The sequence below is a fragment of the Stomoxys calcitrans genome, chromosome 5, assembly GCF_963082655.1.
Source record: "Stomoxys calcitrans chromosome 5, idStoCalc2.1, whole genome shotgun sequence".
Classification (NCBI taxonomy): Eukaryota; Metazoa; Arthropoda; class Insecta; order Diptera; family Muscidae; genus Stomoxys; species Stomoxys calcitrans.
Window position 1 is genome coordinate 119,850,638 of NC_081556.1, and position 13,769 is coordinate 119,864,406.

The 13,769-nt window shown below is 37.9% G+C and overlaps 3 protein-coding genes across 16 annotated transcripts in view; 2 read left to right on the top strand and 1 right to left on the bottom strand.

Moving 5' to 3' along the window:
- The window catches only part of LOC106094039 (molybdopterin synthase catalytic subunit-like), a 515,852-nt gene that overhangs the window by 195,989 nt on the left and 306,094 nt on the right, over positions 1-13,769 (bottom strand). The window lies entirely within an intron of this gene.
- Positions 1-13,769, top strand: part of LOC106089369 (ELKS/Rab6-interacting/CAST family member 1) — a 289,868-nt gene that overhangs the window by 12,836 nt on the left and 263,263 nt on the right. For all 14 annotated transcript variants that reach the window (XM_059370218.1, XM_059370205.1, XM_059370204.1 and 11 more), the window contains exon 2: positions 9,083-9,980. The gene's annotated coding sequence lies outside the window, so the exon portion shown is untranslated. The remainder of the gene's footprint in view (positions 1-9,082; positions 9,981-13,769) is intronic.
- Positions 5,207-9,733, top strand: LOC131997977 (uncharacterized). Its single transcript, XM_059369922.1, has 3 exons — positions 5,207-5,302; positions 6,074-6,204; positions 9,547-9,733. Exons 1-3 carry the CDS (start codon positions 5,207-5,209, stop codon positions 9,731-9,733), a joined length of 414 nt encoding a protein of 137 aa, XP_059225905.1.

A 13,769-nucleotide genomic window follows, 5' to 3' on the forward strand; every position in this document is an offset into this window, starting at 1 on the left:
ATATTGTGGTAGTCATCGAGGAAACCGTTGTAAAAAGTTTATGGAAGATTGGTCAATAAATGCGCTTGCAGTACCTCAAGGTGTGAAAATTGGGCGATATACTAATATGGCAGCTATATCTAAATCTGGATCGATTTCTATAAAGTTCACCAGTAATGTTGAAAATGAAGCGAAAACCCTTCCTGCGAAATTACGATAGAATCAGTTAACAAATGATCATGCTATTGCAATATTAGTCCAAATCGGACGAATATTTATATGGGAGCTATATCTAAATCTGAACCGATTTTTTTCCCAATTCCATGTTATGTCAAAATCATGTATCAAAATGAAAATCGAATCGCAAATACCTTTGTAAATCGCAAAATACAAAAGCAATCTCGGCCGGTATCTGTTAGCAGCGAAAGCCAGGCAATGACATAGGAAATGCTCCAAAGTCTCATCATCTTCCCCGCATGCCCTACACATGCTTTTTCTTGCCGCACCAATTTTGTATAAGTGAGCTCGTAGTCCTATGTGTCCCGTTATGATATCGATAGCTATATTGACCTCCATCTTACTTCGTTTTAGTAATAGCCTCGTCTTCTCATTATCTGGATCTCCCCATAGTTCTACAGGGTTACGTGCGCATTCGTCGCCCACGACCTTAACTGGGACTATGTCGACCCGAAAAGCTTTGGGTTAACCAAGTTTATTGACGGCAGTTCTATGGCCTTCACTGCCAAATTGTCTGCTTTCGCTATGGCCCGGCATTAATTTCCTTCTTACATTCCAAGACTGTACGTAATCTTACCGTCCTTGCTGTTATTGTCCTTATGGCCTGTTTACAGTCCGTAAAGAAGTTCTTACTCGACGTCCTCGCTTCAGGTGGCAATACTTCACTCAGTGAAATTTCTTAGTAAAAACATCAAAAATGTGTGATAAACAGCAGAAAATCTGCTGATAAAGGGACAGCAGTAATTTTTTGCTAAAACAGCAAACATTTTCTGCTGTTTTCAATTGGTAAAAAGTTCAAAAAAAAACTTAAATATTTAAAAAAAATTATATCCCATATTAACTTAAATTTCTTAAAATTTCTATCAAAGAAGAAATTTTTTTCAAGACAATTTTTTTTTTGAAATCAAATAAAAACTCATTAAGTTCGGCCAGGCCGAACTTTGGATACCTACCACCGCGGATATGCATATTAACCTCATTATGTCAAGTCCGGAGAAAAATATATTATTTATGAACCTTAGCAGATTTATCAAAATAATTGGTCCGATCTGGACCAAATTTACCAGGGAAGTCGAGTGTTCGAACACGATTCACGGTCCTAGACTATAAAACGGGTGATTAGTCTATATGGTAGCTATATCCGAATTTTTCAAATATAGACTGAATTCAGATTATGCGTTAGACCCCTACACTCAACTCATTGTACCAAAAATTCGGCGAAGTCGGATAACAAATGCGCCTTTATGACCCTCGCACTTAAATCGGGAGAGAGAGAGAGTATATAAGACAGCTATATTCAAATATAGACTGAACTGGACCATATCAAACAGGGATATTGAGGAGCACAACTCACCACCTAATGTGCAAAATTTTAGCGAAATCGGATAATAAATGTGTCTTTATGGGCCCAAGACCTTAATTTGGGAGATCGAGTTCATCATATCATTATCCAAAAAGAGACCAATCTGAATCATATTCGATACTAATGTCGAGGGACCTAACCCAGCTAATTGTGCCAAATTTCATTGAAGTCGGATTTATGGGCCCAAGACTTTAAAACGGGAGATTGGTATATATGACAGCTATAACCAAATAGAGGCCAATCTGGACCATATAGGGGAAGAATATCGAAGAGCCTAATACAACTCATTGTACCAAAAGTTCAGCGACATTTGATAATAAATGCGCTTTTTACGTGCCCAAGACCCCAAAATTGGGAGATTGTTGTATATGACAGCTATATCCAAACAAAGACCAAACTGGACCATATAGGGCAGGGATGTTGAAGAGCCTAAGACAACTCATTGTGTCAAAATTTAAGAGAAATGGCTTAATAAATGCGCCTTTTATGGGCCCAAGCTTTTAAACCGGGAGATCGGTATATATGGCAGCATTATCCGAATATGTCCCGATCAAGACCATACTCGGTACGAATAACGAGGGACCCAACATAACCCATTGTATCAAATTTCAGCGAAATAGGTCGGTTGGTATTGTAAATGGGCCATATCGGTCCATGTTTTGATATAGCTGCCATATAAACCGATCTGTCATATAAACCGATCTTGAGCCTCTAGAGTGCGCAATTCTTATCCGATTAGAATGACATTTTGCACGACGTGTTTTGTTATGATATTCAACAATTGTGTCAAGTATGGTTCAAATCGGTCCATAACCTGATATAGCTGCCATATCAACCGATCTTGGGTCTTGAATTCTTGAGCCTCTAGAGAACGCAATTCTTATCTGATTGGAATGAAATTTTGCACGACGTGTTTTGTTATGATATCGAACAACTGTGCCTAGTATGATTCAAATCGGTTCATAACCTGATATAGCTGCCATATAAACCGATCTGGGATGTTGACCTTTTGAGCCTCTAGAGGGCGCAATTAATATCCGATTTGCCTGAAATTTTGTACGACGGATCCTCTCATGGCCATCAACATACGTGTTTATTATGGTCTGAATCGGTCTATAGTCCGATACAGCTCCCATATAAATCGATCTCTCTATTTTACTTCTTGAGCCCCCAAAGGACGCAATTGTTATACGAATTGGCTGACATTTTACATAGGTTTCCAACATATAATTTAATTGTGGTCCAAACCGGATCATATCTTGATATCGCTCTAATAGCAGAGCAAATCTTTTCTTATATCATTTTTTGCCTAAGAAGAGATGCCGGGAAAAGAACTCGACAAATGCGCTCAATGGTGGAGGGTTTATAAGATTCGGCCCGGCCGAACTGTGCACGCTTTTACTTGCTAATACAATATTCTTACTTTACTCCAAAATACCTAAAGATGGGTGATGGGTAAATACCCAGAAGGTATTTACCCGGTAAATTGGGTAAATACATGGCTATTTACGCATTTATACCCAAAAGCTGGGTATTATAATTTGGTCGATATCGTGGACATAAAAATAATTTGTGATGATTTCGTATTCTTTGTACATAAACCTGATCTTCTGATTTCATAAAAACGGATTTGAATTATATATAGCTGCCATATAGACCGATCTCCAGAATTAAAGTCTTGAGGCAATAAAATGGTAATTTTCCATCCGATTTCGAAGAAATTTGGCACGATGAGTTCTGGCAGACCCCTACCCATTTCTGTGAAATGTGGTTCAGATCCCATTATATTTGGATATAGCTGCCCTTAGACCGACCGACAGATCCATTTCTTACCCGAATTCGATGAAATTTGGCACAGTGTGTTCCGGGAGACCCCTACCCATTCCTGTCAAATATGGTCCAGATCGGACCATATTATCGGATATAGACCGATTTGGACCGACTTCAGTTGGTCTATAAATTTTGCCAAATTCCACATCAAAAAATTTAGTTATTTATCTTTGAACAATGTGGGGGATTTTTAGAGTCAGCGTAGAGATCAATTTAATAGTTTGAAAAATTAATTTAAACTTTAATAAATTTCTTTATCGCCTTATACTCGGCCTCATATTAACCCTATGAGCCACTGTTAATGTGTGTAACTGTGTCGGTTAATGTAAGGAGCGTAAATACAAACAGACAATATTGAATTTCAGTTGGATTTGTTGAACCATTTCGGTAAAAATTTGTAAAGAAAAACACAACACTTTACAAAAGAGCCCACAGCAATAGAGAGACAAGTGGAGCCAAGAAGAGAAGACAAATAACGGAGAAAACCTACACCAAAACTCCTCTCGGTGCGCTAAATACAAATGCGTAGAACAAAAATTTATCAAATGGTTGACACACTCAACTCTCTCGCTCAACTCCCGTAATTTACTCATTCACTCATTCGCCTACAATCACTGAGTGCATGAACTCTCACTCACATTTGCCACTATAGCTCACACATACCATAACATAAAATTAAACTTTAGCCGAATGAGTGATAAAAGAATGATGGTCTGTCAGGATGCCAGAAAGGAGAGGGAGAGAGAGAGAGAGTAAGGAATATTGGGGAAGGGAAGAATGGATATCAGTTCAGTTGGTAGGGGACGGAAAATCTGAAGCAGCAGAATACGATATATGACTGTTTTGCGTGTATCTCTGAATGTTTGAGTTTTGTGTGTGTGTGTGTGTGTGAGTGGCCGATTTGGAGCATGGAAATTGTTTGTAACTCATTGTTTTAATGGCTTCCAACACACGGTGTCTACAGCAGCAGCAACAAACACACAGCAAATATTGTAGCTGCTGAAGGTGCTGTCGCTGCCAGCTCCTGCTGCTGGCTGAGACTTCGACAACCAACTTTGTTGGTTTTTGAGTTGCCAGTGTAGTGTAAAATCTATGTCAGTGTTTTTATGGGCAAAACATGTTTGATATTAATATTAAACAAGAACACCAGCAGAAGCAACAACAAAAACAACAGTGCCAACCTACAAAGGCAACAAGAAAAACGGATACAACATCGACATACCAGCAGCCGTAGCAGCAGCAGCAGCAGCAGCATCAACATCGACAACAATCCTAACTATCTGCTCATCAGCATCAGCAACAATATCATCATGCTCATCCTACTACTCTTAATCATCATTATTACGCCCTATGTCCTTTGCACAACCCACATCATCTTTATACCGGACATCACCACCGCCATCATCATCTTTAGAAAATTTGCTTAGCCAAGATGTTTGGATTTCATCACCCGCACACACACACACACACACACACACCACATCATAAACATACATACACCCACACATGCTGGGTATTGGTGTGCATGCGAATTTTGTTGTGCGAGGCTGATGAAAGAAATCCTCTGATATTCGCATAATCTTTTATAGCCAAATGAATATCGCGATAAGGGCAAAAACAAAAAAGGAAACTTTTATGTGATGATACTTTTGATATGGAAAATACATTTTTCCGCATTCTATCCTAGGATCTTCCTTAGAGCTCGCTAGTCCCTATGACTGATGACTGCCTTGGAAGATAGACGTACAGACAGGCAGGCAGACAGACAGACAGGCAGACGAAGCGACTAGGAAAGATATGCGGCAAATGAAATATCCTTCGAATGTTAAGACAAACGCTGATGATAATGAGAGACAAGAACGCAGAGGACATTCAATGTTTACGATTTCCAATGTTTGTTGTTGATGGCCCAGTAATTTTCGAAGAAAGATTAAAAAGAGAAAAAAACAAACAAACAAAGCTATTAAAGCTAGAATTTGATGGATTAGATTTCTTAATTATGTCATTCATGTTAAACTTGAAGCTGTTTGTGTTTTTAAGCGACATCACAACAAAGAGATTATATTTCATTTTGGCCAATATACAGCGTGGCTCTTTGACTATGTGCTGAGGCCATCATGTCAACAAAAATAAATGCTCAGTTTGTCTTCATCATAGAGGCTGAAAGAGTTTCCTTTTGAACTAAAACCTATTTAATGGTTTTTTGTTTGAGAAGAACATTTCAAATGTTCATTATCTTAATAACAATATTTGTCTGATACTAAGGGGCAAATTTGAGGTTTCAGTTTAAACGGAAGCGAGTCGAATAATAAAGGACTATCATAAATGAAAGAGGCCACCGTAGCGCAGAGGTTAGCTGAAAGTCTGGGTTCGAATCCTGGCAAGAACATCAGTGAAACTTTAAGCGTTAGTTATTCCCGTCTAATGCTGGCGACAATTTGTTAGGTACTATGCCATATAAATAATTCACTCCAAAGAAGTGGCGCACTGCGACATGCCGTTCGGACTCGATTATAAAAAGGAGGCCTTTTATCATTGAGCTTAAATTTGAATCAGACCGAACTCAGTGATAAGTAAGAACTCAGTAAGAAGTTTGCCATTGTTCAATGGAATGTTCGTGGACAAATTTGCATTTGCATTATTTCCATTATAATTAAAAACGAGACAAGTTTGAACGACATCATTAACGATGAGGTAACGTATGCGACTGTTTTCAACATGGACATTGTGAAGGCAGTTACGCAACTGAGGAAGAAAATTCAAACTTTTGGAAAAATTATAAGCAAATTGAGTGGGTAATTGGTTAGGTAACTGCGACAGTCTGCAATTGGATCCACTAAAACATTCCTATCGTTGAACTAGCCATATCGTCTTACAACCAGTAAATTTCCATATCCGCTTTTTTAAACAAGAAATAAAACCATAATATGGAACTCCTTCTACTTGCCTGTGTGGGACACGCTTATATATAATAATCAATTTGTGTTTGTTTGTAGGTTTGTTTGTGTGTTCCTTATAGACTCAGAAACGGCTGAACCGATTTTCTTGAAATTTTCGCAAATGGTGCATAATGATCCCGTGATGAAAATAGGGTGCTAAATTTTTTGATATCTGAAGGGGGGAGCGGACCCTCCCCCTTACCCTAATTTTCAGAAACGCCAGATCTCGGAGATGTGTGGTGCGATTTAAGTGAAATTTTGTGTGCTCTATTAATGTAACCTACAAACAAAAATTTGGTATCCAAATTCAACCCCGAAGGGGACAAATTTACGACCATAGCAATATAGGGCTCAAATGAAAGGTCTTTGGGAGTAAAGCACGAATCGGATACCAATATTTGAGAAAAGTGTCTATGGGGCCACCGCACCCCCACAACACCACCCAAATAGGAAGTATTTGCTGATTATTGCAGTATGAGGCTCAAATAAGAGGATCTTTTGAGTAGAACACGAATCCGATACACATTTTCAAGACCAACTCACTGAGTGGCCGCCCATCCCCCAAAACACCCACCAAGCCGGTCATGTTTGCCGACTATGGAAATATGGGGCTCAAATTAAAGCTATTTGGGAGTAGACCACGTATCCGATATCAACATTAGCGACCAACTGTCTAAGGGACGTCCCACCACCATAACAACCCCCCAATAAGGACGTATTTGCTCATCAAGACAATTTGGGTCTTAAAGAGAGTAGAACTAAACGATTATAGTTTTCAGGGCCAATACCCCAAACAGGACATATTTGCTGAATTTTGCAATAAGGAGTTTAAATAAGATTAGAAAACGAATTTGATATCCAATTTTGAGGCCAATGGCAATATAGGGTTCAAATAATAGATATATAGATATATGAGAATAGAGCACGTTGCTGATATATTGGTTGCCCAAAAAGTAATTGCGGATTTTTTAAAAGAAAGTAAATGCATTTTTAATAAAACTTAAAATGAACTTTAATCAAATCTACTTTTTTTCTAAAGCAAGCTAAAAGTAACAGCTGATAACTGACAGAAGAAAGAATGCAATTACAGAGTCACAAGCCGTTGAAAAAATTTGTCAACGCCGACTATATGAAAAATCCGCAATTACTTTTTGGGCAACCTAATAAAAACACCATAAAAACACAAAACACCCCTAAATCGGTCAAAGTTACCAACCTTGTCTGATCAGGAGCTTAAATGAAAAGTATTGGGGGTAGAGCAGAATTGATACCCACTTTCGGGACCAATTTTCTGGGTGTCTAACCCTTTCCTAAAATACCCCACAAAGAGCAATTTTTTACTGACCATCGCAATATGGGGCTCAAATAAAGGTATTTGGGAGTAGAATACGAGTTTGGGATCCAAATTTAGGACCATGTATTTAGGGCATCACCCCTTCCCCAAAACACCCCCCATAATATTTCGACCATGCCAATGTGTGGCTCAAATGAAAGGTATTTGAGATTAGAAAACGAATTTGATAACCTATTTTGGGGCCATTTATTTGGGAGACGCCTTATCGTGTAAAATCCCCCAAAGCCAATGGCAATATGAGGTTTAGATAAATGGTATTTGAAAGAAGAGCACGATGATGATATTGTTTAGGGGGACCAACTCACCCCTGAAAATACCCCTTAATCAGATATCATGAGAATATCGGGGTGAAATAAAGTATTTTAAGAATGGAGTACACCTTACATCCAAACTTAAATTCGTAGACCAATAAAGATCAAAAGGGATTCAAATAAAGGCACTTATATTGTTAAACTGTTTGTCAAGCGATATACTATTTTCGCAGCATGGTATTTTACTAAAAGAATTTGAATTTTCGAAAAAAAAAATATTCCAAGGAAACTTTTGTTCCATATAAAGTAAAAAAAGGCGCAGCAGAGCGGGCCCGGGTCTGCTAGTTCGATATAAGTACCACCTACCAATGTACACTGAAAAAATGTTTGTCCTAATTTTTAATTTAATTCAAATATGAAAAATTTTCCAAATTTTTAAAGAATATATAAAGGATTTTTTATTTTCTCTTCTTGCTAATACAGACAAAAATCTGAAATAAAGCTCAAATATCCTTGAAAGTTAGAAAATTGACTTTGGGATAGACAGTTTTTAAGTTAAGATGTCAAGTTAAAAAAAAAAAAATTCAAAAAATAATAATTGGACAATCATCTATGAAGTAAAATAAGAATCAATCACCTATCAAAATTTGAAACGGATGGTCATGTTCGTTAGTAAATAGGAAATTTCATTTAAAGATAGCATCTTAATTTTAAAGTTTTGGTTCTTTGACTCGTTTTTAATGCTAAAATCCTACGAATAAGGAAAAATCTTAAATTTTCGAGTATGGTTCGAAAAAGTATGAAAATTAAACTCGTCTCGAAAGTGAAACAAACTACATTTTTTTATAACTTCTTAAAAAACATAAATTTTTTTAGTTCATTAAGACCGACCTATTTCACTGAAATTCGAAACACTGATCTTCATTAGAACTTTTTTTTAATTCATGCTGAATATAAGTTTTCCACAATTTCTTGCTACGCATTAAAACATATAATTGCCATAAAAAATAATTTCCCCCAAAAAATAATCGCCATTATTTCCTCTCTATCCAATAGGTTTTGCCATTACAAAAACCTCCAAAAGAAATATAATGTTGCTAATTTTATGATTTCAAATTAAATTTTACAGGGTAATGAAAAAAGAGAAATTCAACAAAAACCAAAGAATTGAATAGCGCATACAAAAAAACGGGCATTCTTCATTGCCAATGTGAAACATAGGAAAAAGCCCCAAAAGCAAATTACAATGAAAATAAAAATTTAAAACACAAATCAATTCTAAAAACATCAAAGCCAATGCCAAACTAAAGCAGACAAAACAACATCCTACAAAAATTAATCCAACAATTAAAACACACAACAGCAGAAAAAAAATATCACAACAAATTAAAACAAAACAAAAAACAACATCCATATCCTCCTTATAGTTACTAATACCACTACTACAACAACTACCTACTAATACTACAACTGTTTAAAATTATAATACAAAAGAGCTAACAATAAAAAAAATAAAATACTTAACACAACGGAAACGGAAACAAGAAAAATGCTTAAATTTAAACTGCATCGTTTTTCAGACCACAATTAAAGAGCCGCCAGCGAGCCAAGTCATTTGAATCATTCACCAACACTAACACCACCACCATCACCACCGCCACCAACCCCCAAACATCACCACCGTCATAATCAACTCGCCACCAAAGCGTATAAACAACGTCACCACCACCACCAACAACAACAACATTTACAACAGCAGCTATACCATTCACTCTTCTAGCAACAAGTTGAGAAGAAGAGGCCGGGGACCCAACAAAAATCCAATCCAATTCAATCACCGAAAAAAGCAAAACAAACAAAAACCAAGAACATCATCAATAAAAAAAAAACAACAACAACAAAAGCAACCAGATAATTGCAAAGCAGCCAAGAGAGCGCCATCAAAATCCCCATCAATTTTTATTGTTTTTTTCTTGGCACGAGGTTTAAATAAAAAACATTCAAAATTTACAAATTAAACAAAACGGGTAAGTGAACCACCCTCTTAAGCTTATCTCTCTTTCCCAGCCCCCTATGAACCCTGCATCCCCTTCGCCACCTTCTCCTACTTGGAGGACGTTATGATTCTTTGTTGTTTTTCTTTATTAGTATTTAACACAAAATGAACACTCTCAAACTAATTAGTAGTAGTTCGTTGGTTATATCACTTGATTTTATGAATGCACTTTATTTTAATATTTATGTGAGCGTGCGTATAGTGTGTGTGTGTGTGTGTATGATGTGTGTGCGCTTGTTGGACTATGGTTATTTATGTCTATGTGTGAATGAGTCAAGTTTTGAAGAGTACGCAGGTCGGCAATTTGTAGTAATTAAAAGGTTAATCGAGCATGTTTGGACAAACTCAAAATGTAGGACACTAATGTTTATTTAATGATTGGATTTGAGAAAATCTTAAAAAGTAGAGGACCACCAATACCAATATAAAGGGTGATTTTTTTGAGGTTAGGATTTTCATGCATTAGTATTTGACAGATCACGTGGGATTTCAGACATGGTGTCAAAGAGAAAGATGCTCAGTATGCTTTGACATTTCATCATGAATAGACTTACTAACGAGCAACGCTTGCAAATCATTGAATTTTATTACCAAAATCAGTGTTCGGTTCGAAATGTGTTCATTCACCGTAACGTTGCGTCCAACAGCATCTTTGAAATAATACGGTCCAATGATTTCACCAGCGTACAAACCACACCAAACAGTGCATTTTTCGGGATGCATGGGCAGTTCTTGAACGGCTTCTGGTTGCTCTTCACTCCAAATGCGGCAATTTTGCTTATTTACGTAGCCATTCAACCAGAAATGAGCCTCATCGCTGAACAAAATTTGTCAAAATTTGAACACATTTCGAACCGAACACTGATTTTGGTAATAAAATTCAATGATTTGCAAGCGTTGCTCGTTAGTAAGTCTATTCATGATGAAATGTCAAAGCATACTGAGCATCTTTCTCTTTGACACCATGTCTGAAATCCCACGTGATCTGTCAAATACTAATGCATGAAAATCCTAACCTCAAAAAAATCACCCTATATAAAGAACAAGTAAGAGCGTGCCAAGTTTGGCTGGGCCGAATCTTATATACCCTCCACCATGGATTGCATTTGTTGAGTTCTATGCGCGGTATCTCTTTTTAGGCAAACAAAAAATATTGAATAAGAACTGTTATGCTATAGGAGCTATATCAAGTTATAGTCCGATTCGGACCATAAATGAATGCTGAACATTGTAAAAGTCATTGCGTAATATTTCAGTTCATTCGGATAATAATTGCGCCTTGTAGGGGCTCAAGAAGCAAAATCGGGAGATAGGTTTATATTGGAGCTGTATTAAGCTATAGATCGATTCAGACCATATTAGACACGTATGTTGAAGGTCATGAGAGAAGCCGTTGAACAAAATTTCTGCCAAATCCGATGAGAATTGCGCCCTCTAGAGGTTCAAGAAGTCAAGACCCAAGATCGGTTTATATGGCAGCTATATCAAAACATGCACCGAATTGAACCATACTTGACACAGTTGTTGGAAGTGATACCAAAACACTACGTGCAAAATGTCAGTCAAATCGGACGACAATTGCGCCCTCTATAGGCTCAAGAAGCCAAGAACCAAGATCGGTTTATATGACAGCTATACCAGATTATGAACCGATTTGAATCATACTTGACACAGTTTCTGAAAGTGATACCGAAACACTAGGTGCAAAATTTCAGCCAAAGCGGACTACAATTGCGCCCTCTAGAGGCTCAAGAAGACAAGATCCAAAATCGGTATATATGGCAGCTATATCAAAACATACACCGATTTGAACCATACGCAGCGCAATTGTTGGAAGTGATACCAAAACACTACGTGCAAAATTTCAGCCAAAGCGGACGACAATTGCGCCCTCTATAGGCTCAAGAAGTCAAGATCCAAGATCTGTATATATGGCAGCTATATCAAAACATACACCGATTGGAACCACACTTAGCGCAGTTGTTGAAAGTAATACCAAAACACTATGTGCAAAATTTCAGTCAAATCGGATAAGATTTGCGCCCTCTATAGTTTCAAGAAGTCAAGACCCAAGATCGGTATATATGGCAGCTATATCAAACATTTGAACCATACTTAGCGCAGTTGTTGGAAGTGATACCAAACACTATGTGTAAAATTTCAGTCAAATCGGAGGAGAATTGCGCCCTCTAGAGGTTCAAGAAGACAAGTCCCAAGATCGGTTTATATCAAAACATGGACCGATTTGTCCTATTTACAATCCCAACCAACCTACACTAATAAAAAGTATTTTTGCAAAATTTCAAGTGGGTAGCTTTACTCCTTCGAAAGTTAGCGTGCTTTCGACAGACAGACGGACCGACGGGCATGGCTAGATCGACTTAAAATAACATGACGATCAAGAATATATATATTTTATGGGGTCTTAGACGCATATTTCGAGGAGTTACAAATAGAATGACGAAATTAGTATACCCCCATCCTATGGTGAAGGGTATAAAAAAGTCCTTAATAAGTATAATGTTAGGTTAGGTTAGGTTACAGTGACCTTCCGTCAGACTCATATAGAAAGTTTTAGCTAATTGTGATGCCACAGTTAAGGAAAAACGCCTCCTAATTTCAACCACATAGCCTTAGAAATGTTTATAGCTAGTGAATGATATATATATATAACTCAGAGACCAGTTAGAGCCTTCCTAATGCCCACGTGAGGAGAAGTTTCAAGAAAAAAAATAAAATGATGTAAGCCCCTAGAACAGAGCTAGAGACTAAAGAAGAAAAGAGAACCACCGTGGAATCCCACCAGCATGGAAATACATTTTAATCAAATAATGTCGACACCGAAAAAAACGTCTAGACTGTACTGGTCCACGGTATCCAGGCAGCACAGAGGTAAGCATATCCGCCTCTGACGCTGAACGCTTGGGTTCAAACGTCGGTGAGAACTGCAGAATAAATTGTCAGCTGTGGTTGTCTCTTCCTAGTGCTGGCGACACTTGTGAGTGGAGTCGTTCTGCGACAAGCCGCTCGGACTCAGAAATAAAAAATTAAGTTCCTTATAGTTGACCTTTAACTTGTATCGGACAGCAAAATTGCAAATTTTGCCATGAACATTCCACTAAGGAACAGGGGCAAACTTCTCACAAATCAATGAGTACTCTCCGATTCAATTTTAAGCTCAATGGTAAGGGACATCCTTTTTATAGCCGAGTCTGAACGGCGTGTTGCAGAGCGACACCTCAAGAGCGCACAAATGTCGCCAGCATTAGGTGAGGAAAACCATCGCTGAAAAATTTTCTGATGTTCCTGCCAGGTTTCGAACCCAGGCGTTCAGCGTCATGGGCGGACATGCTAACCCCTGCGCTACGGTGGCCTCTAATGGTGGCCCATACAGTAATTGTCCGAACAATAATGCAATTTTGTGTTGTGATCTGGTGGACGGAGCTTCAAAAGTCCAACTACTGTTCAATACTCAACCGGATCCAAAGGACGGCTTGTTTGTATATCACAGCCGCACTGAGGACGACACCATCCGTGGCACTGAGTTTAAAGCTACATTTAATGCCTCTGGACATTGCGGCTAAACAAATTGCTGTGACCACTGCCGGGAGGTTAAGGGAGCTTTCTCTTTGATCATGTGGCGGCTACGGACACTGTGTTATCCTTGATACAATATCCGATGTTCCAGGTAGTGTGGATTACATCCTAGCTGAGCCGCTTTTTAATAAAAAGTACTGTACCACTATTCCTGATAGAACCG